This window comes from Ammospiza caudacuta, chromosome Z, assembly GCF_027887145.1.
Source record: "Ammospiza caudacuta isolate bAmmCau1 chromosome Z, bAmmCau1.pri, whole genome shotgun sequence".
NCBI lineage: Eukaryota > Metazoa > Chordata > Aves > Passeriformes > Passerellidae > Ammospiza > Ammospiza caudacuta.
In genome coordinates, this window is record NC_080632.1 from 59,064,047 (window position 1) to 59,085,855 (window position 21,809).

General features: G+C 38.4%; 1 protein-coding gene across 1 annotated transcript in view; it reads left to right on the plus strand.

Moving 5' to 3' along the window:
* The first annotated feature begins 479 nt into the window (after positions 1 to 479).
* Positions 480 to 21,809, plus strand: part of CHD1 (chromodomain helicase DNA binding protein 1) — a 53,956-nt gene continuing 32,626 nt past the window's right edge. Inside the window, exons 1-6 of the mRNA XM_058824253.1 lie at positions 480 to 675; positions 2,429 to 2,638; positions 16,678 to 16,882; positions 17,878 to 17,979; positions 19,244 to 19,311; positions 21,526 to 21,675. Coding sequence (XP_058680236.1) covers positions 2,586 to 2,638; positions 16,678 to 16,882; positions 17,878 to 17,979; positions 19,244 to 19,311; positions 21,526 to 21,675 — 578 coding nt within the window. The 5' untranslated portion in view covers positions 480 to 675; positions 2,429 to 2,585. The remainder of the gene's footprint in view (positions 676 to 2,428; positions 2,639 to 16,677; positions 16,883 to 17,877; positions 17,980 to 19,243; positions 19,312 to 21,525; positions 21,676 to 21,809) is intronic.

Sequence of the window (21,809 nt, forward strand, 5' to 3'; positions counted from 1 at the left end):
CAAAACCCCTGCGCCGCGCAGCGCAGTATCAGGCGACCCGCTGCGGGCTGCGGCCGCGGCGCTCAGCTCATGGCGCTCCTCGGGCAGTGTCCGGTGCCCGCACACCGGGATGGGAGTATTCCCAGCGCTAGGCAGAAGCGAGGTAAGGGCAGATGGCGGGCGGGAGCTGCAGCGAGCCCACCGGCTCCCAGAGCGACCGCACGACTTCCCTGGTGCAGTGCGAGGCCGGGCTGCGGGGCTGCTGCTCACCGTCCCCGCCCGAAGCTCCTCCTCCCGCTGCCGGTCGGTCCCAGGGCGCAGGGCTGACATCACGCCCGGGGTTTCCATCCGACTGCGGGAGGGGGAGGCTGAACGGAGCGACGGCGTGATGGCGGCGGTCGCCAGGACTTAGGAGTCGGCGGCGGAGCAGAGCTGCGCCCACCCCGGTTCTCCCTGCGCCCCTCCCAGCGTGGTCCTGACCCCATTGTTTGAGCGATAGAGCGAGCGAGCCCGCGGCGCGGGCAGCGCGGAGCCAGCAAGAGCAGCGGCGGCCGCTCAGGCCCGGCCGCGGCCGCGGGAGCCGCCCGCGACCCGGGACTGCGGTACGAGCGGCAGTACGCCCCGCGGGGCACATCGAGGCCTCGGGCCTTGGGGGTCCCGGGGTGGGTTGGGCCGGTGGGGCCCCACGCACTGCAGGTAGGCAAAGGCCGCCATGGCTCCCTTCGCCGGCCGGGAGATGAAAGCCAGAGGGGGGCGGACGGTGTGGAGGAAATGCGGGCCCGCTGCCGGTCTCGAGGGGCGTCGATGCCCGGCGCCAGGCTGGCTCCTCGGGTTCTCTGCCTGTTCTCTGTGGAGAAGAGGAAGGGATTCTGCGGGACCGAGGTGGGCAGTGTGGCCGAGGTGCTCCCGCGCGCTCCTGCGGGGGGAGCCACTGCGAAGCCACCCGGGCGGCCCGAGAGCGGCTCCGCTCCGGGCTGTGGGGGGCGCCGGGGGAAGCGATCGTGGAGGGCGGCGGCGATGGCCTTGGAAGCGCTGCCAGAGAGCGGCGCCCGTGCAGGCCGCGCCGATTGCGGTGCGAGCGGGCGGCGCTGCCCGCGCTCCCTGTGGGCGGGCAGCGAGAGAGCGGCGCGGGCGGTGGAGGATGAGGGTCGAGATCGGATCGGCCCGGAGCAGAGAGCAGGCGGCGGGGGGAAAGTTTTGCCGCCGCGCACGATGTTTCCTGGGTGCCCAAGGCGCGGCGGTTCGTGCCGTCGCGGGATCTCCCGGCGCCCCCCGACTTCCCCGCGGGGTCCCCAGTTGTTCTTCGCGGCCCCGCTGTGGCTGCGGGTTTCCTTCCGATCTCGCTGCCGTTCCTCATCGCCATTGTTCGCGGTCCGGAGCGGCCCGGTGGTGTCAGCGGAGGGCAGTGTCCGCCCCAGGGCGAGAGTTCCCTCCCCACCGCCTTGATGGGCTGGGGTTTGGGCTGTAGCTTGTTCTTGGGGAGCACCCCGGGGCAGGCAAGACCCTAATCGCCTTCACACCACTAAGTCCATGAGGGCGCGAGTTGATCTGATTATCACTGAGCTTGTACTTGCGGCCTATTTACCGTGAGCCTAAACTTTCTCTGGCTGCATCGAATACTGACTGCGTAGTAATCAGGCCTAGGAGACTAATGTATACGGAATAATGGTCATTCCATCTCTGGGATCTTGCTAATTTGATTTTGTGGAAGCTCATGTACAGTCTTTTACCTTCCTGCTCCTGCCCACAGCTGTAAGTGGGTCGCATTACGTGTGTTCTTGGAAATACTTGCACTATGTTTTGTGTATGAAATACATTTTACTAAGAAGATCTTAGCAGAACATTAATATTTACCTACCTCATTCAGTAGGCATTTTTTCTTTAATATTTAGGTCTGTTTTGTCCTGCATTCAATACTATGCCCAAAGTTAAGACACGACGTATAGTGCAGATAGGCAGTAAATTGTTCTCAGCCCACAGTACTAATGAAAATGTAATTTCTGTAATTTTTCTTATTCTGGAGCTAGTAGTTCAGCAGAAATTTCCATCTTTATAGGACCATCCATGAAAAGTTGCATAAAGAAGCATAATGGCAAAAAGAAATGCACTAGACAAAAAGCAAAACAATTTTCCCCCTGCATTTTGTGTATTTTATTTACATGTTCCAGTTTTTAAAAAATAATTAGTGTGAAGACCTGTTATCTGGCATTATTTTTTCTTGTTTTCACAGATAGCAGGAATTTTTTTTTTCCTCAGAAAAGGAAATAGTGATAAAATGATCAACCATGAACAGGTAACACACGCACAAAAAAAAAGCTTTTTTTGAGTTACAGACATGATGTCAAACATGCCCCTTTCACTGTTAGTGGGGAAAAAAATTTATTTTTGGTATATCTTTAATTGCAAACATACTTTAAAATTGTGTTAATGTTTTCCTTTCCTGTTTTAGGTGTTTTGGGAGAAATCTTGAATACCTGCTGACACCACTAAAGCAAACCCGTACAGTGTCTGGAAAACATACAGAGTAACAAGAAGTGGATTCCTGATATCCACCTTGTACCTTGAGTGGACTTCTATTTATTTTTTTGAACTTTTTAATATTTACAATGAATGGGCACAGTGATGAAGAAAGTGTAGGAAACAGTAGTGGAGAGTCAAGGTAAGCACTTGTTTATTTCACTTATCCTTGGCTATGTATTTTCTTACATTTTATTTGCTAAAACTAATTTATATTTGAACTGAATGCTGAAATGTGGTTAGAAGGCAGATCATCGTTAGGAAGACTGGCTTTGCTTTCCTACAGGTGCTTAATCTGCTTATTACATTCACATAATTTCAGCTAAGAATGGGAGTGATCATGTATACGTCTTACATAATAAAGCTGAAGAAGCATTAAAGCCATGTCAGCATCCAGCAGCTTAGTATCTCTCTTGAGGAAAAAAAGTGCCTGAAAAAACAAATTCAAAACCATTGGATTAAAGTGTTAAAGCTATCCTCTATAAAGTGCAAGGCACACATGCATAATATATGTTGTATAAAACCCTAATTAGGGTGTCATTAAAGAAGCAGTGGTTCACGTCAGTTTTTGATATGAAATACTTTATGATTCTGTCATTCTTCAGAGCTGTCAGACTTGTGTAGCTCAAAGTGTTAACTTTGTTTTTGGAAGTGAAAGAACTGTTGTCCAGCTGTGTTCTTAACTAAAACGGTACCTAAAATCAGTTCTCTAATGTCAGATTACAGTCTTCTATGAAGTGCAGAATGTTAAGATGTTTGGAGAAGGATTAGAATGTCCTTGTGTTTATGCAGGGTGACAGCCAGTTTGTAGGGTGTGGAATTAAGTTCACTTACTAGAACAGTTCTAAGTTCAAAAAGCCCCTCCTGTGCTACAAAGTTCAGATTTCTAAAACTGGAAGTATGATAAATGTTTAGAAGATGTTTAAAAATCAATTTACCAATAAAAGGTGAGCATTAGACTTCTCCTCTAAGAGGTCGTTTGTGACTGTGCTGTTTTTCTGCCCCTCTTCCTGTCAGATTACAGCCTGTTCAACTGGTTAGCTAATTCTTTCAGTCAGAGTGCCATAAAGAAAACTACGTTCTGCAGACTATGAAACTTCCAGCTGGGTAGAGAGAGATCTGAATTATTGCCTCAAGAGAAGAAATGCAAGAACAACATATAACTGCCAGCTAATCAGACAGCCTGTGCTGGCCATCAAACTTCTACAGTGTATGATGGACTGGGAAGACAGGGAAGAGAGAATTGTTTAGGAGACCCTGGGTACAAATCAGAAGGAAATTTATGAACAGTTAAACTAAAGAGACTTTTATTATTGTGTATTTTTACGTCAAGATTCTGGTTATATGCAGAAGTTTTCACATTTGTGAATAATTTGTAAGCTCTTAACACATAGTAATTTTTGAAGATTTCTGCTTCTTATAAAGTTAATGTTACAGTTAAAAAACAAGTATGAAGTCTCTTATGGGAAATAATATTGCTTGTTGCTTAAAAAAAAAGGCAAAACAAAACCTTCTAAGGAACATGAACCTACCTGGGACAAGTTAGCATGTGGATTTTCTTACTGCTTGAAAGAAACCACCTTGCTAAAGGTCTATGGAGAAGCTATTTTGTACTGAACTGTGATTGCTCATAACTATCTGTATATCAAAGTTACTTAAAAGCCACAGCAGTTCATAAGACTAAAGAAATTAAATGTCATAAAGTTCCCATGAATTTAATGAAAAATAAGTATCAGGAGGATGCACAGTGCTCAAAACTTCATTTTTGTCTGGATAGTGAGACTTTATTCTTCCTCTTAAATGTCCTGCTGAGCACATCTTAAAACTTTAAAATTTTAAAATCCAAACAACTCTTTTTCCTAGACTTGTGTCACTTGATAACCTTGTAGTCTAATTCACAGGCAGGCCTTGGAAAGTTTATTTTCATGTTCATTATCAGAAAGCTGTTTGTATAAGTGAAGCAAGAAAACTTGACATTTAAAATGATGGAACTCTCTTCTGTCTAACCTAGTTCCGTTATTAAAATAATGCAAAATATTTTTATATGACTTAGCCTTGGTTTATAGCTGAGCATTTTTTACTTTAATGTGTAGATTTCGAGTACTCGAGATGATTTTCACCCTGAGGTACCTTAGCAAGCTGCAGCTGTAGACATACTTTACTGTAACTTGGGATTTGTTTCTGTAATTATCCTTCTGATCTGGATGTGTGATTTTAGAGAATGGAGGTAAAAATTGGCAACAGAATATGTTTCCTAAGCTTATAGTGATCCCATTCTGTTCAGAATGCTAGGGGTGGAAATGAAATAAGTGAAGAAAGCAATTGAGAACTGCTGCTGGGAGTGAATTGCAAAGAAGATCAAATTCAAGAATTAGCAGGAAAAAAGAAGAGGTGAAGATGAGTACAGTGATCATCTAAGCTGCAGCATTGGTGTTAAGTAGGAGAAGTCTTTGAAAATTTGTGTCAGTTTGCACATTTGATACTTCAAAAGTGCAGTAAAGCAGTTCACTTGCCTTTGGTATATGGTGTCAAGTTCCATTCCTGTGTTGTTTTATTTTAATTACTTTCATTTATTTTCATTCATTTCAAATTTTCATTAATTTTATGGAAACACCATGACTTGAAAAAGTTGTTGAAAGCTTGTAGTATTCTCAGCAGTAGGAGGGCTGGAGAAGGAACTGATCATAGACCTTTGACTTGGTGCACTGTGGTACGGGATTGTAGCTTGCCTTTATTCACCGTGTCTAGCTATGAAGGTGATTGTTTTTTCTTAAGTGAGAAGAATGAACAGTTTGCCACACTGCTTCATACCTTTCCAGCATTGCATCTATTCATCTGTCTGCTAGATCACTAGAAAACTTTCCCTGGTTGCAGGTATTCATCCTGAAGTTCTCTTTTGCTACAGGTGGAAAAGTGCATGGCCACACCATTTGGACTTTCTTTGGCTATTTCAGCCTCTGAAGCTCTAAATCACTACTAGAACTGAGCATGATGGAAATTGTTGTAAACATTGCTAATTAGTCTTGTTTCTTGGTGTTCCAGTTTCTGTCCAGTAATCACAATGGAGTGTAGTTTCCAGTTTCTTGTTTACTAGAAATAACTATTCTATAATGTTTTTATGTAGCTCAAGGTTAAATATCACAGATACTATTCATCTGGATAGCAAGTGGGTGTAGACGCAGACTTATTAGTAATATGCTGAGAAGCTTACTCAAGCAGAGTATCTTAGTATAGTGTTCTTGACGTCATTCAGTACAATTCATCATATAAACTTCAATATGAATACATACATTCAAATTACATCGCAATAAGAAAGCTTAATCAGCAAGGAAGGGCAGTTGTACCTGAACTGCAAGACAAGTGCCAGGTAGAACAAGGACTGCAGCAATGAAATGTTGGCACTATTTGAATAACAATCTGATTTTGTATCTCTTTGCTGTTATGTGTTTCTGCAGAACAAGGTGTAGAGGACTTGAGCATATCTTTCTTTCCTAGGTAAAAAGGCATGTGGTCAGTGTTGCTTGAGTGGAAGGTAGCTGGCCATTTTTGCAGTAAGCAGGAAGCAGCTGTTTACACCAAAGACTTCTACAAGTTTTTACACTTGAAAGTTGATGTTAAAATAAGAGGAATTTCAGTGGCTTTAATTTGTTTTGTGGACTGCACAATCTGTGAATCACATAATTAAGTAAACAGTAAAGACGTGGTCAACAGGCTTCAATTTACTATATAAATGCATACCTTCCATAGAAAGTAAAGAAGATTTGTTTAAAGCTGTGACTTTAGGTTCTCGTTTTCCTGAAATCTAAGTGGGAGTTAAAATAGAAATTGACCAAGCGTATTTGCAGAATTACTTGTATGCACTGACTTCTTTTTAGTAGGAGTTCAATAGATGGTATTAGTAAAAGTGTATACAGCAAGAGAGAGCCTGTAAATAAAACTGTATATATTTAGATACATATTTACTGCACAGGAATTCTCAGATCAACGAAAGTACCTGAATGGTAAAGAAAACTGTTGGTAGCATGAACTGTAAAGAGCTAGTGGATAAAGCTAACTCTTTGCAGTATTTTTCTCCTTAATTAACAAATGTTTATTTTATCAGGAACAATCTCTTAAAAAATTAAGCATACTAAATTATGATAAGGTGTCCAAATCCAAGTTAAAAGCATCTTTCCCCTTCTTTTTGGAAGAGTTCAGAGAGAACATGTATCCAAGCCCAAGTATTTTTTTCCTAGAAACCTTTCTAACGAAAAGAAAAAATTAAAAATTCATGGTCTGGCTCTTGATCTGCATGTGATCTTAACTTTGGTTTTGTAACTCTTGCTGAATTTATCCCTGTGTTTTGTGTAACCCAACTGGATGTCACATACCTGTACCACATATTTTAAATTAAATTCCTTTACTCTAGAAGTTTCAGGATTTTAGCTGATGCAAGCTTTTCATGTTCCTCCAAACTAAGTGTTATGATACCAGCAGTGTATACATCAGACCTGTCCAGATGTGGTCCCTCAGCTGTCTTCAACTATTTTCTTTGTTTGGTTGGGGGTTTTTTTGTCTGTTTGTTTGTTTGGGTTTTCAAAGGTTGTTTTGTTTGTTTGTTAAATTCCATGTAATACTTTTTGCTGGTAGTCTCTAAGGAGCTTCCAGTAAAGACATCATTTTGTTGCTGCTGGATCCAGCTATGTGTTGAAGGTTTCTCAGATTACACAACAAAGTAGTAGACCCCTGGTAATCACTGATACTCCTGCCTGTGAAGGATTCCTGGAACAACTTTGTGCTCTTAAGATGCGTGACTTGTATCTTTCAAATACTGTAGTTCATACGTTCATGAAAGTTGGTAGGTATCAGTTTAATTTTGATAACGTTGCTTTGCTTACAGTAGTAGCAGCAAATAATTAGTCTGCAGGACAGGAAATACAATATTGGTGAATATTAGCCCATACCAGGAAAATTCAATGCAGTTCATACTCTGTAATAGCTGAGAACAGGAAATAACATTTGGCAGATTGAACATTATATTCTTGTGCCCTCTGTTCTTTACTGGCAGTGATGAATAAGATAAATCTGCCTTATGCATTCTAATTAAGTTAAACAGTTAAGATTTCTGGAAGAAATAAAACTATTTACATAACATTTGCATATAGAAACTTACTTGTAATTTTATGAGTTTGGCATTTAGTATCTATTACTTCTGCATATTTTGAATGGGTTCTTCAAATTCCTATGCTTTTCTTCCTTCAGCTTTTTTTAAAAAACCCAGCAACCAAGCATCAAAGGAGACAGTCCACTGTCATCTCAGATAAGTTTCAAAGACTTTGCAGATAGTAATCTCTTCTTCTTAGTGTGTTGAGCTTTAGTTTGCTTGAATTGTTACACTCTGATTTACTAGCCTTGAAACAGAAGGTGGCTAAGGTAACATTGTCTAATGAATGCACTTGAAATCAGTGATGTTAAATTAGCTGTTATTGGATCAGTTACTGTCCTAGACAGGAGTCTAAATTTTCTGTCAGTTCTTCCAGAATGTGGCTTGTTTAGCTTTCCATTTTAGGATTTGTATTCCTAGTGCCTAGTTTCTCATTGTATGATCCTCTCAGGGGCATCTTGTTCTAAAGAATCAACTAATGAAGCTGAACTTAAGACTGTGGCAGCTAAACTAATGGCTGTGTGGCAGGATACTTGTTTTGAGCATTTCAGCAGATGAAGAAAATGTCAGCTAAGCTACTAAAAATCTGTCTGAAACTTCTGTATGTGTTTTCCTATGACTTTCAGAAACTGAAACAATTACATTTCAAAAACTGGTAAATGGGCTCTAAATTTGCAGTGATGCTGCTAGACACTGCAGTGTAGTTTGAGTTCTCTGTGCTGTTGCCTGTTTTATCAGTCACATCTGCAGTTCCATGTGCAGGAATGGAGAGGTGTCACATAGAAAGGAGAGGTGTTACACCATGTAGTAGATGTGCTAAAATTGAATAATACCAAAGATGCCTTTTTCATTTGAAATTGGTATAGTGTTTTTTCCTAGATTCTATGTTGATTTCCACTGGTTTATGCCTTGGTTTCAGGACAGCAGTCTCAAGAAATACTGCTTGATTGTTCCTGCTTGTTTCTTCCACATTTTCATAGATGCTTAAGGATGTTTATGAGAACAGAAGTAGCTTTGAAAAGCTCTGTCTTCTCTTTGACACCATAGGGGACATTGGAGAGGGCAAAAATATCAGTGTCAGAAAAAGTTGTTTTTATATATCCTCACCAATAGATGAATGTATTGGTGAGGACTGAATGTGTTTTCAAAGTGTGGCAGGGCATACTGTTCCCAGTATGAATTGTGTAAATATTTCTGTAACTCAGAGTAAAGGCAGGAGCAGTTAAAGAGAAGCTTTACAGTTCTGTTTCTCGTTTCTGTGTTCCCCTTTTACTATGAGGAGATGACAGATGTAAATGCTCACTTTGAATCCATGTGTGTAAATGTATATCCCTCTTTTTAAGTAATTCCATTTCTACTCTTAAGTTTAGCATCTAGCATACTAGGATTTAATCTGAATTACTGCTCATGTGGAAGAGTGTCATAGTTAATTTTGCAAAATGGACTACAGACTGATGTTTGTTTTTAATAACCAAGGCTTGCTCCTTCTCTGGGTGAAGGAGGACATCTCTCCTTTACCTTTTTTGTTTAATGCCTTGGTGCAGTGGTCTCCAAAATTGTTGTTTGTGCACTCCTGGCAATATTTCAGCATGCATCTCAATGTATATATATTTTATTTATGAAGTATATAAATGTAGTAATACTTGTACTAAAATCTACCTTTATAAAACATATACAAGAATTAGAAAATTTAAAATTATGAGATAAAGATTTAATATTTGAAAATATTAGATTTTTATTGGTAAAATAACTATTTTAGCACTTAATAAAAATATTAAGAATATTCTTGTTTAGTAATATCTTGGTTTAGCATTTTGTGACACAGTGTCTTGAAGGTATGGTTCCTCATTAAGTTTATTTTGTTACCTTATTTTAGTGATTAGTACATCTAAGAAGATACCCAGCAGAGATACATGGCTTCATATGGAAGAAGTGCATTGTCTACTGCACTTACTAAGTTGTAGTACTATTTTTTTCAATCCCATCAGCTAATTATGTGAAGGTTTTTATTATATTTTGTCTAGTAAATTTCCAAGTACCCTGTACAGTCATTTCATGCGTGTTAATCTGAAGGGGTTGCAGTTTTCATGTTTTTAAGAAATGGGTTCAAAACCCACTGAAACTTCTTGGAAGATTTTCATAAAGGCTGGAAATTTTTATCCCCCAGCTTTTAATGTGTATAAATATAATAGCTTTTTTAGGGAACATGCATTGGTTTTAGTAATATGATCATATAATGATGGAAACCTTTCCAAACATCTGTTTTCAAAATGCTATCTCTATGGCATGAGTTTCTTTTGAAAAGCACCTGCTTTTTAACTGTTAAAATGTCACCTTCACTTGGAAGGGATATATAAAGTCTGTTTATTATTTTCAAAAATATCTGCTAGGTAGCATACTACTGGTAAAAAATTATTTCCACAGAAATGGTCAGTATATTTGAAGCACTCTTCTTTCTAAAACAAACAAATATTCCTTGTCGACAGTGCTTCTTAGTAGTTAAACCTCTTATGGCATAAATAGTTTCTTTCCTATCTTGTTACAAAATATGGTAAATATTTTACTATTTAATAGACTTATTTTCTTAAAATTAAGAACATCAGTGACTTCCTACATTCTTCTGGCTCCAGATTCTTTGCTGCAGTAGCTTGCCGGTTGTTGATGGAGTGGATGAATTTATTTTGTACTGCAGTCTCTTACCACCCTTACTAGACTCTGTTTTTTATTCCAGTCAAAGCAACCACACATTCCCAGATATATTTGCATAGTTTTTTCATAAAACTTTTTTTTACTTTTTTTAATTAAAGAAGTAGTTTACTGTTGATAAAGTAACTTCTCTAATGCTTTTCCTTTAGTGGCTTAGGAAAAGTAATTTTTAATGTACCTCATTATTGAAATTCCTAAATTTGAGACATGTTAGAAACATCTGTACTTTCATCCAATTGTAGAGCAAATCTTCTGAAATGGATGATTTGTTCTAGTACTTGCTTTTTCAAATCTTCAGCAATGTTTTCTATGTGTCTTTGAATAGCATTTGCTGTCAAAGAAATGAGCTTCAGTTTGTCACTGTAGTTTTCCATGCAGTATTTTACCTATTTTTAAGTCACAAAAAATCAATTCTCAGTTGGCATGATGGTTTTTTCCCCCTTGCTCTTAGGTAAGAAAACCTCAGAGTAGGCTGCTACTTTAATTTATCATTAAAAAAAGGGACATTTTTTAAAGTACAAGATTTGCTATTATTGCATTACTTGAAACATTGCTGGAAAAAATGAAGGTTTGTCTTTGTGTTTTGGATGGTTAGTTTTCAGGTGTCTTGTTAATTGTGATGGTTTCGTGCTACCATTGGCTAATATCTCAAGATATGATACACATTTAGGGTACGAGTAATTGTTAACAATGGTAAGCAGTATTTTGAATAGTCTTGATAACTGAAATTTTCTTTAATCCAAATTCTTGTCAGATGTCATTAATTGTCATTGTTTGTTACCTTGGGAGTGTGGCTTATTAAGAGCTTGTATGTAATAGAAGTGTAGTGCTGCCATTTTCTTTTCACATGCACTCACAGTACTTTGAGTCCATTGTTTCCTTACAGGACTCTTTTTAAACTACTCCATTCTGTAAGGGTTAATTTGGTTAAAACTAAGTAATACTATCCAGGAGTCCACCTCATAGGGCAGAGATAAGCTGCGCACAGGTCTCTCTCACTTGCACACAGAAGGAATGGAGTGATTGTGCCACTGTCACCCCTGGGTTGTGGAGCAGATACTTACTCCAGGGCCCCTCAACTGCCTTATGTGACACCGGGCCATCAGACAGACATACGGGCTGAGTGAGCTTACAGGTGTCAAACTGTTGGCGATGGAGAGAGACTGGGAAGACTGATTCGTTGATCAATATCCAATTTTATTGTTGGATACAAACGCTTATATGCTATTTCAGAGAGACTAGTAATGTGTGTTACAATGATTAAGTTAAAATCACATACACAACCTTAAGCATATAACATCTCTTGCTTGCAGAGTTTAATGGGATTTTTTTTCTGATAAATGTGTCTGATTTAGTCTTCTTGCAATCTAGGTCTAATTTTCAAAGTTCCATTCGCTTTTGCCGAGGCATCTTGTAATCAAATCTCTTATGTTAACCAGGTCCAAAGTCCATTATCTGTCTTGTGTCCCCCAACATTCCAACATCAAATCATTTATTAAATAGTTGAATATTTGTAGAGTTTAGTTTGTGGTTTGGGGGTCTCCTTGCCTCCCCTTCCTTCCTTTTTGTCCCTTGCTGTCCTTTCCTTCTTGCATTTCATAGGTTTGGGTGGGGTTTTTTGCTTTGTTTGTTTGTTTTAAATAAAAATTAAATCTTAATATCAGTTCCAATGTATTCTTTATGTACCCCCACTGATTGTCTTGTCTGCTTATGTGCACTCCTCTTTGATAACCACTGTCTTCATGTGCCAGTTTTCACTCATCAGTGAAGTGTGGTGAGGCTGGGAGAAGGGGAAGCTGTTTCTCATTCATAAAACACCTTAGGGCAAATACTGCAGCTCCAAGGCTGGCTCCTTGGAGCATGATAAAGCCTTTAGGTAAATCCTGGCATTCCTCACATCAGTTTGAGGTATGGATTGTCCTTATCACTAGGAAGGCTGTCTTTAAGAGATAGTTTCTCAGCTAAGTCCTGAGGCAGGGTCAGTCTGGCTCATGCGATAATGTGAAGCAACGACTCATTGTTTTGTTCTACATGTGAAACAAAAGTAGAAGTACAGATAATGTCCCAGTGATGTTACGTCTGCAGAGGCAAAGTGCTAGAAATCATTGGTCTCTCTGTGTTAAATTGATATGATACAGTAACTGCTAGTATCTATGCCTAATGGAAGTTGAAATGGAAAACTGCTGCTGCATTGGGTTTTCAGTAAGACTTAATTTTTACTGCCCCATTTTTTCATTATGGACACTGTTTAAGAGATATGGCTAGAAAATGCCATGGATATATTTAACTTTTCCATTTGTTGTAAGGGGAAACGTGTTTCTTTATTCTCCTCTTTACATAACTCTTTTCCCTTTGTCCCAGATAAGTCTGTGCACATTTTGGTGGATTTGTTCATTGTTAGAAAAAGTTACATAGGTCTGTGCTTTTACTTCATTGCTGCTGCTTTTTTACAGGTGTTTTGTAAAAAACAAATAAGGTGCTTCGTTATATCAAAAGTGGATTGTTAGTTGAATCTGATATCAGTCTAAAACTGCTTTGCGTGAGATATGTGAAGAAATAAAAAAACCCCAGTTGATAATCAACTATTCTTTCTGTCTGTCTTGCAGATACAGAACTTTATAGCTAATTAATAACTAATTCTTGGACTGAAAAATTATCTATTCAAACAGAAATTGAATATACCTAGTCCTGTTAGACAATAGAGGTTTTGTTGTTGTTGTGTTTCTACAAAAATGTTTTCTTTAAACTGCTGTGTTACACAAAATATTATCATTAAAAGTGCTAGACAAATACTTTATTTTTTTTAAGTACAGGAAAAGCAAAAGGACAGTATGCATCCAGAAGAGTATAAAATTTTGATCTTGGCATAAACATGATCTTTTTTGGGTCTTTGACTTATAGAAAGAAAAATTTTCTCTCTAATATTGAAAATATTTTGCACACTGAAAACTGAGCCCTAAACCTGTAGTTCTTCCTGTAGATGTGTTTTTTGCCTTATGTGCCGCATCTCTGTTACTGTTGCTTCAAATCCTTCATATTTCTGTGGAGGAAAGTTCTTTGAAGTTGCAGCTGTCGGGGATTTGTAATGTTCTATCTCATGCCGTGCTGCTTGTCTATACTGTCTTAAAGATCTGCAATTTGTTGTTATGCAGAGCTTATATATTATTCGACTTTCTATCTCCTTTGCAAACAAGAGCTTTAGGTTTCTGACTTATAGGGCTATCTTTGTAAGTTTGTGCCTATAGGTTTCAGGCTGAAAGAGTGTATGACAGTACATGATAAAAGAAACATTGCTTTGGTAGCCCTCAAGAGAGCCTGTCAGTTACTTGTTCCGTGGTAAGTCAAATCAGGAAGAAGTCAACAGGCAAGTCAACTGTAGAAGTGAAAACCTATTTGTTATTCTTACCCAATTTTCTTAATACATGCTGTAGTTCTGTGAAGATATCTGGGACTATGTGGTGCACAGGCAGAACTTGTAATTCATACAAGTTTCACGCAACTGCATTAATTTGGATGATTATAGTTGAAGTAGGCTCTTCCCAACATGGAGTAGCCTTGTGTGTTTGAACATCTGTAGTGCTTTTTGTGAGTTAATTTCAAATGTTTTATGCATGTATGTAAACTGTCATGGATTACTAAGCTTTGATAAATATTTCAGCAAGTTGTTGCTGTTACCCTGGTTGTAAAATTATTTCAGGCTACTCAGTTTGTCTTTTCCCCTTTCCTTGTTCTTATTTGATGCTGTGGCATAAGAAAGCCTAGTAAGTTATTATTGGTGCTATAGTGTTTGGATTTCATTTGACTATTTTTTGCTGTTCTGTGTACCATATGTTAATCTCTGGTAGGGATCCTACATTGTCCTTCATGCATGGTATCGTTAGGGAAGCTCTAAATCAGTTGTGGTGAACTTTATTATTTGCTTTTTTCTTCTTGTAATTTCTTATAATTTTCTTGTAATTTCTCTCCCCATTTCTTTTACTTCCACGTGTAGGTTTGTTTTCTTGTCTTGCATTTATTAGTAATGTGGTTGAATTAAGATTTTTACTCTTTGTCAGATGTTACTATGTGTTGTGATGTGAGTTCTGTTAGGCTGCTTTTATCCAAATCAGGCCAATTTATTTTGAGAAATAAGGATTATGGAATAGCTCTTACATTGCTTGTCCTTCTTGTAAGCCTAATGGAAATTCATTACCAGACTCAGAGCTTCGATGAGAGCTAGCTGGCAAGATAAGGAGCCCATGTTCTTGTCTTCGAATACTGTATGATCTACATCAAAATCCACACGTTGACATGTTGCTATTGTTTAACAGAGACCTTAGATGATAGGTAGCTGATCTCTTAGTAAATAATAAAATCTGGTATTAGCTGTTTTTTTTGCATTGAACTCTACAGCAAATAGCATTACCCACTACAGTTTTAATTTCCCTATTTCAGTCCTCTTTGGTTTTAAACCTACACTCAATTTCTGGGAAGAACATAAAACAACTTAAAATTTCCCATCAATTGTTTATCCTTGGAGATGTCCAAGAGGCATTTGGTCTGGTGCTGGGTGGTGTGGTTTAGGAGTTAGAGTGATAGTGCTGGGTTCACTGGATGTTCTTGAAAAGTCTCTTCCAATCTTGATGATTCTGTAATTCTGGCTTACTTATCTGAGTAAACTGGAATTTTTTTTTGCATTTTCTTTTATCTCTCCACCATTCTCTTCTGTATGTGGTTTAGATGTTTCTTACAGTGTTAGGAAGTTGACGAAGATGTTTTATTCCAGTGTTAGTTTCCCCATGCTACCTTAGAAAGCAGGCACTTTGTCTTGGTTGCCTCTGTCTGTGTATGCAGTTAAACCTATGGTTAGCACTGTATTAGTATGTGTGAACAATTTTCCTGCTATATGGAAAGCTAACTTAATTACCATCCATATGGCTTAGTGTTTTGCATAAGTTTTTGATTCGGGAATCCATGTTATTAATGTCCTCTTCAAGCAAGCCTTGTCCTGCATGAAGGTACTTGATTCCTTTCCCCTCCTTCAAGGTTCTGTAGGATTTACATACTTTTGTTAGCTTTTTATGACTAGAACTTTGTCCGGTATTTATTTGTGTCTCTCCATGCTGAGTTTTCTTCTATATATCTTCATTTACAGTTAGTAAATGCCTTTTGTAGTCTCTCTGGCATGTAGCAACATGTTTCTCCACATCTTGCCCTTCAGAGCAAGGAAGCTTCACTGTGTTTACTTTGCCCCTCTTTATTTTCCTGGTTGCTGGTTGCAGATGGCTGATGGAGGTGCATTCTGCAGGGATCTGTTAATGAATAGCTTCATTTCTTCTTTTCTGGCACAGTTTTACTGGTTGCAGCAAAAGCAGACGAGTGATTTTGCTTTGTTCTACAGTTGTAAAATAGTCAGTTAAGTATATTCTGGGGCAAATGATCAATCTTCCCTCTCCCTCACCTCACCTCCAGCTGATTGTCAGCCAGATGAATTGTGCTGGCAGAGACCAGATGGGCTTTGATACGGTTTTGGCTTTAACATTTTCAGTTCCAGCTTCATGTGTACTCTGGTTTTTAAGCATTTGTGTCAGTGTGTACATAATTTGAAATAATTTTGCCATGCGCTGTTTCTTTCTCATGATATCTTTGAAATGTAGTATTAATCTAGTAAGGAATTTTACTAAAGTTTCAAACTCATCTACTCAGTGAAAAACAAATGCTAAAATTATAAAAGAAGTATCTTTAATTAATGCGTGTTCTAATTATGTTAAATGTGGTGTAAGATGAATATACAGATGAAGTAATTTAGACAGCTCAAATGTATGCCAAAGAAAGTGCTTTGGCACAAGTCTTACCACCTCTGATAAATTCAGAGTTGCCTGTGTGGGGAAAGTTTGTGCTGCTCTTTTAACAGAAGACCATGGTCTGTGTAGCTTTCTGTTTTGTTTTAAGGACTAGCACGGCTTTATTGAAAACAATATTGGATAGTCTTTTGTGAAGTAGTCTAAACCATTAGCTAGTATGGCATTTGATGGCCCTAAAGGCAGGGATTTTGAAGGGAGTGAAGCTTGTTTGTATGGCTACAAAGCATTTCTACCACTTTTAATTTCCCTGTATGACACTGCTGTAATAATTAGAATGGTTTTGCTTTATCTTTATTTTGGCGTCACATAAAGTATCTAATTACACTTTAAATTCTTATTCCCTGTTTATTTTTAGCATTTTTCAACTCTGCTTATGTAGTCTGGTCTGACTTAGCAGTTGAGTTATAGGTAAAGCTAAGGTGTCTTATTTTTTCTTTTAATCCTGTTACTTTGGCACTTGTGTAATATCCTACTAACTTGTCATTGCAGCCGATCAGATGATGATTCTGGGTCAGCATCAGCTTCTGGATCTGGTTCAAGTTCTGGAAGCAGTAGTGACGGAAGCAGCAGCCAGTCAGGCAGCAGTGACTCTGACTCTGGTTCAGAGTCAGGGACTCGGTCAGAATCAGAGTCTGACACATCTAGAGAGAAGAAACAAATTCAGTCTAAACAAACAAAAGTTGACGGATCTGAGGTAAACAAGATATATAAATGAATTCTTTGTCAAGGAAATGGCAAAGGAAATACTAAAAAAGTGGAAAGGGAATAGTAAAAAATATTTTTAAATTATTTTAAAGAGCAGTGCTCATTAAAAAAAAAAGAGGTAATGAAATGTTCTTAATTAGATTTTTAACTTGATTGGGTTAGTGAAAGCATGTACTTTGCTGCCTTAAACATTGGGCAGGTTTCTCATATAAGTGTTTAAATTTGTACTTTTAAAATTCTCTTATTTGTAAGTATTTTCAGTTAAAAGGCTACCTAAATTTCATCATACAGAAGCATGTGCTTATTTACTGGAACTTATGTAAGAGAAAGATAACATATACTGTTGTTCCTGAATTCTGTTTTTACATTGTTTCTCAAATGCTTGGTTTCATTGTATGTATAAATAATTGTTTAGAAATTTCAGGCTTTTCTTTATCAATAAGTCTGCTAAGAGCAGGAAAAAAGTGATGTTGAGAAATCTCTTCAATCCAGTGGGCCAGAATTACATGCACTCTCCCATGTTTATGGAGTGGTATACTGTATTTATGAAGGTAGTTATGGATGAATCACACCAAGAACTGAAGACAGTTAAGGATTCTCTGTTAAATTTTTTTCCCATATGTTTAACTATTACTGTATGAAACAAAATCATAGCAGTTAAACAATCTGAAAGAATTTATCTGTGTGAATTTAAAAATGTACTTTATGAAGTTTTGCTTTAACAATTACCTACACAACTATGGTTAAACATGTTTCAGTAATCATCCTAGTGATTAGCATATAACATTCTGTTTTGTAGAAATCTTACGACTTTAAAAAGCTGTCTGATATTGTTAGTTAATGTTAAGTGTTTTGTAGTGAATTGTTTTGTAGTGAAATGTTTAAATTGATAAAATTAAGATGCTACTTAGGAAAAGTAAATATGTGGTAAACTGGAGATTTTCAGTATGTTTAACTGACTCTTGCATGTCTATTCCTGTTTAGTTTTGGAAGTCTAGTCCAAGTATACTTGCCGTGCAAAGATCAGGAGTACTCAAGAAGCAGCAACAACAAAAGGCAGCCTCATCAGACAGTGTTTCAGAAGAGGTGATTAATGTAATTTTAAAAATGTACACATTGCAATAAAATTACATTGAGCAAATATATATATTCTCTGAGTGGGCATAGAAGCCTGGGGTTAGTCTATAAAATTAACATTTAAATAACTGACATTTTTATGCAGAAAAGTAAAGATACCTCTGGTTACTTGTTTCCAAGTGAGTTGTCCCAAAATTATAGCAGTGCTATTCTGTGCTTTTTTTACGTAGCTTTTCTGTGTTGTCTAGACAAAATTTTCAAGCCACACAGTGCTGACTTACACTGTATTTCTGGCTTCTTGAGTTTATTGTAAAGACAAATAAAATGCTAAATTGTTTTTTCAATGTGTTTTTGGAAAAGATGTCTGCTAGAGTCTTAAGAAATTCTGTATGAAGTAGAAAACTAATTTTTACAAGTCTAGTAGTAGTTACCACAGAAGAATTCTTATATTTTAAGTATGAGACCTGTATTCCAGGTATTTCAAAACCTAAATCATAGGCTAAAGAAATACTGACTTTTTGCAGTAGGAATATCTTTTAAGAACAGTAATCTGAACCATGAAATGTAATTTATTTGTAAAGCTGTCTTTTTGTCCTGTATTAGAAAGACTTTGTACTGTAGTCACACACATTTGGTTGAATTTCTGCTTTTTTCTGATTTAGGAGCTCATCTTTTAAACAGAAAACTTAATCATGTATCATTAAAATTTTACTTTACACCTGTTAAGCACTATCTTGAAGAAAGATGCTTTTCAGGATAAAAGTTATTCTAAACTAAGTTTAAGACAATGAGACTGGTCTTAAGAAAACCTAGCTTTAGAGGGTTCTTGTTTTTACTTTTATTGTAAAGAAAGAAGGAATATGTTATTCTCAAAATTTTCTTAAACTGGTGTTTTAATGTGAACGGATATGAAAGGTGAAAAAGCTCTTGAGGGTAGGAGATTTCATTAGGATTTTTATAGAGATGCCATCTTGAGTAATGTGGGGCAGCTTACACCATGACTGTTTTTATGTGGGCACAATGTTGATTTTTTAAGCTGGGAGTTTTATGTGGTGTTCTCCAGAGCAGTATTGGCATAGTGTATTCATAGATGGGTAAGTACAAAAACAATACCAGGATTCAAACAGCTAATTTGGAAGGCATGAAGAGGGTGGAAACTGATATATCGTTTCAAAATCTACTTGTTAGAAGATTTTTTACATAATTGTTTTTGTAAAAATGAGTTGTCTTTGGTTTATGTCCTTTGGCTTTGGTTTATTTTCTTCCTCTGCAGGACTCCTCAAGTAGTGAAGATTCAGCAGATGACTCATCCAGTGAAACCAAGAAAAAAACACATAAAGAGTAAGCTATTTTCCTAAGTAATAGCACACATTTTTTATCATAGAGACAGATGCTTATGTTTCATTTCCTCACTCTTAAAATGCTTCTCTTCTTAATTTATCTTGATCTTTCATTTCTAATTTTGTAATTTTAAAATGAACTGTCAAATGAGCATCTCTATCGCACTACTTTCTCAGTATGAGTCTGCAATATGTTTGAAAACATTCATCAGTGCTTTTATTTCTAAAATACTTTGTTGAGTTTAACTTTGTTGCAGTTTAACAACAAGTTAACTCTATTAAGTTGTTATTTAAGGTATTAAGATTGAATTTTCCTGCATGAAGTCAAAATTGATTCAAGATTCTGTACATCATCTTTCCCGTCACGAACTAAAAAATTTCAGTTAAGCAGAAACCAGGGAATCCTGCTACTCAGAGTTCTGGGTTGAAAGCAAAACCAGTGAGAGACTCCAAGTCAGAAATACAGTTTATTAGGAAAAGGTAATAAAACCTGAAGCGGCCAGCTAGAGAAGGATTGTCCTTCTTGGACATCCCTGCTAGCAATCCAGCACAGCTAGCAGTATGGGGGCACTATCCTGATTTCAGTGATCCAGGACAGCACCTAAGGCAATCGCCCTATGCTATGACACAGCAATGATAGCCTTGTTGAAGGACGTGGCTTGCAGCTATAATCAGCAGAGGAAGAGAGCGGACTCCAGCTGTGGTGAATCCAGGTTTATTGAGTCCCAGGGGAACCAACACCCAAAGACAATTTCAGAGAGGTTACAAGAGCTTATAAGGGGGAAAGGAGACAGGGGAGGGGTCAGTCCTCGGGCAAATAGAATTTCAGGGAGGAGTGAGATACAAAAGATTGACTTAGGGAAAGCACCAATGGGGATAACTTGAGGGTGGGGCCCCAGTCCCTGAACCAATCACTTGACGCTCTAGCTGGAAGTTTCTGGAGAGAAAGGTGGGAGTGCTGAGTGATGGACAGGACACTGGGGAGGGATTTGAGATAGGATACATTGGTTGCCATGGCAACTGGGGAGGAGTTGGGATAACTGGCAGCACAAGGGAGGGAGGAGAGAACCAGGGCAGAGCCATTACAAGAAAGGGGGAAACAGTACACTCCAACTTAAACAGACACAACACAACAAAAACCAAATACATGCAATAGTACAAAAGAAGAAAACCATTGACAGAGTCAGAATACAACCTGACACCCTGCTAGTTAGGGTGGTGGTAACAGTCTAGATAAAATGGTCTTGTTGAAGTGGTGATCCTGTGAAAAAGATCTGGAAGCTCTTGTCCTCTGGAAACAGGTAAGGGCTGCCAGTTCTGTCCCAAAGCCCAGATTATATCTGGGTGGTGATGCTTAGCTCCTCCCCCTTGGGTGGAGCATCTCACGATGGGCTGATATCATTCTGAGTTATGCAGTGGGTTCTTGATTACCCATTAAATAGAAATGGCCTCTGGAGGGAGTTATCTCTGAGTCATGTGGCAAGGCGTTGTTGGGCCCATCAACAGGAGATGAGGAAAAAACAATACCCCTCCTGGTTTCAGCAGCTCTTGAAGATGGGAATAGAATACATCTTTATATTGTAACCTAGGACAGTCAGTCACAAGTGTCTTACTCATAGTACCTGGCCTGGCTGTGAAGCGCTGATTTGAGAGTTTAGTGGAAGGTTTTGGGAGCCAGTGCCACTCACTAGTTGTTGCAGTTCAGGTTTTCAGGTTTTTCTGCATTTCTCAAATCTGCCTCTGTTATTTTTCATTTCTCGTGCCAAAGTTGCCGATTCTTCACATGGGCCGCAGAGACTGCAGGCATTAGACAATATGAGAAATATGAGACTCTGCAGAATACAGTATGATAGAACTTTATGTTTTGAACATGTCTAACTTCTGATGAAATGTATCTTACCAGGTAGACTTGTTTTCTTAATGTCTTGTTCACTCATTTCTTCATGCTGAAATTTATATGGAAATCCAGATTTTTGTTGTTTTTTTAGATTTTAAATCTTCCTCTTAGTCCAAATCCTTTTGATGCCATTGGACATTTTTTAACTTACCTAGTATTCACTGAGGATAAATTTCTGTCTCATCAATTGAAATAACTGTTACAAGATTTTTATTTCTGTGAAGAGTCTTGAAATAACAGCAGATCCCTCATGGGTGAATAACTGTTCTAAAAAATGTAACAATATGAAATTACTGTTTTGTCTTTCATCATGTACAGTGAAGACTGGCAAATGTCAGGATCAGGGTCAATGTCGGGAACAGGTTCAGATTCTGAGTCAGAGGAAGACAGAGAGAAAAGCAGCTGTGAGGAGAGTGAATCTGACTATGAGCCGAAAAACAAGGTCAAAAGCCGTAAACCTCCAACCAGGTAAGAAGTTGGGCATTTGAATGCTCTGTTCTAAACTATTTCTAAAAACCAACTGAGTATTTACTACTACTATGCATTCGACTGAAAATGGTAGTACTTACTGGAAAAGGGTTTTTTTTTAATATACATAATAT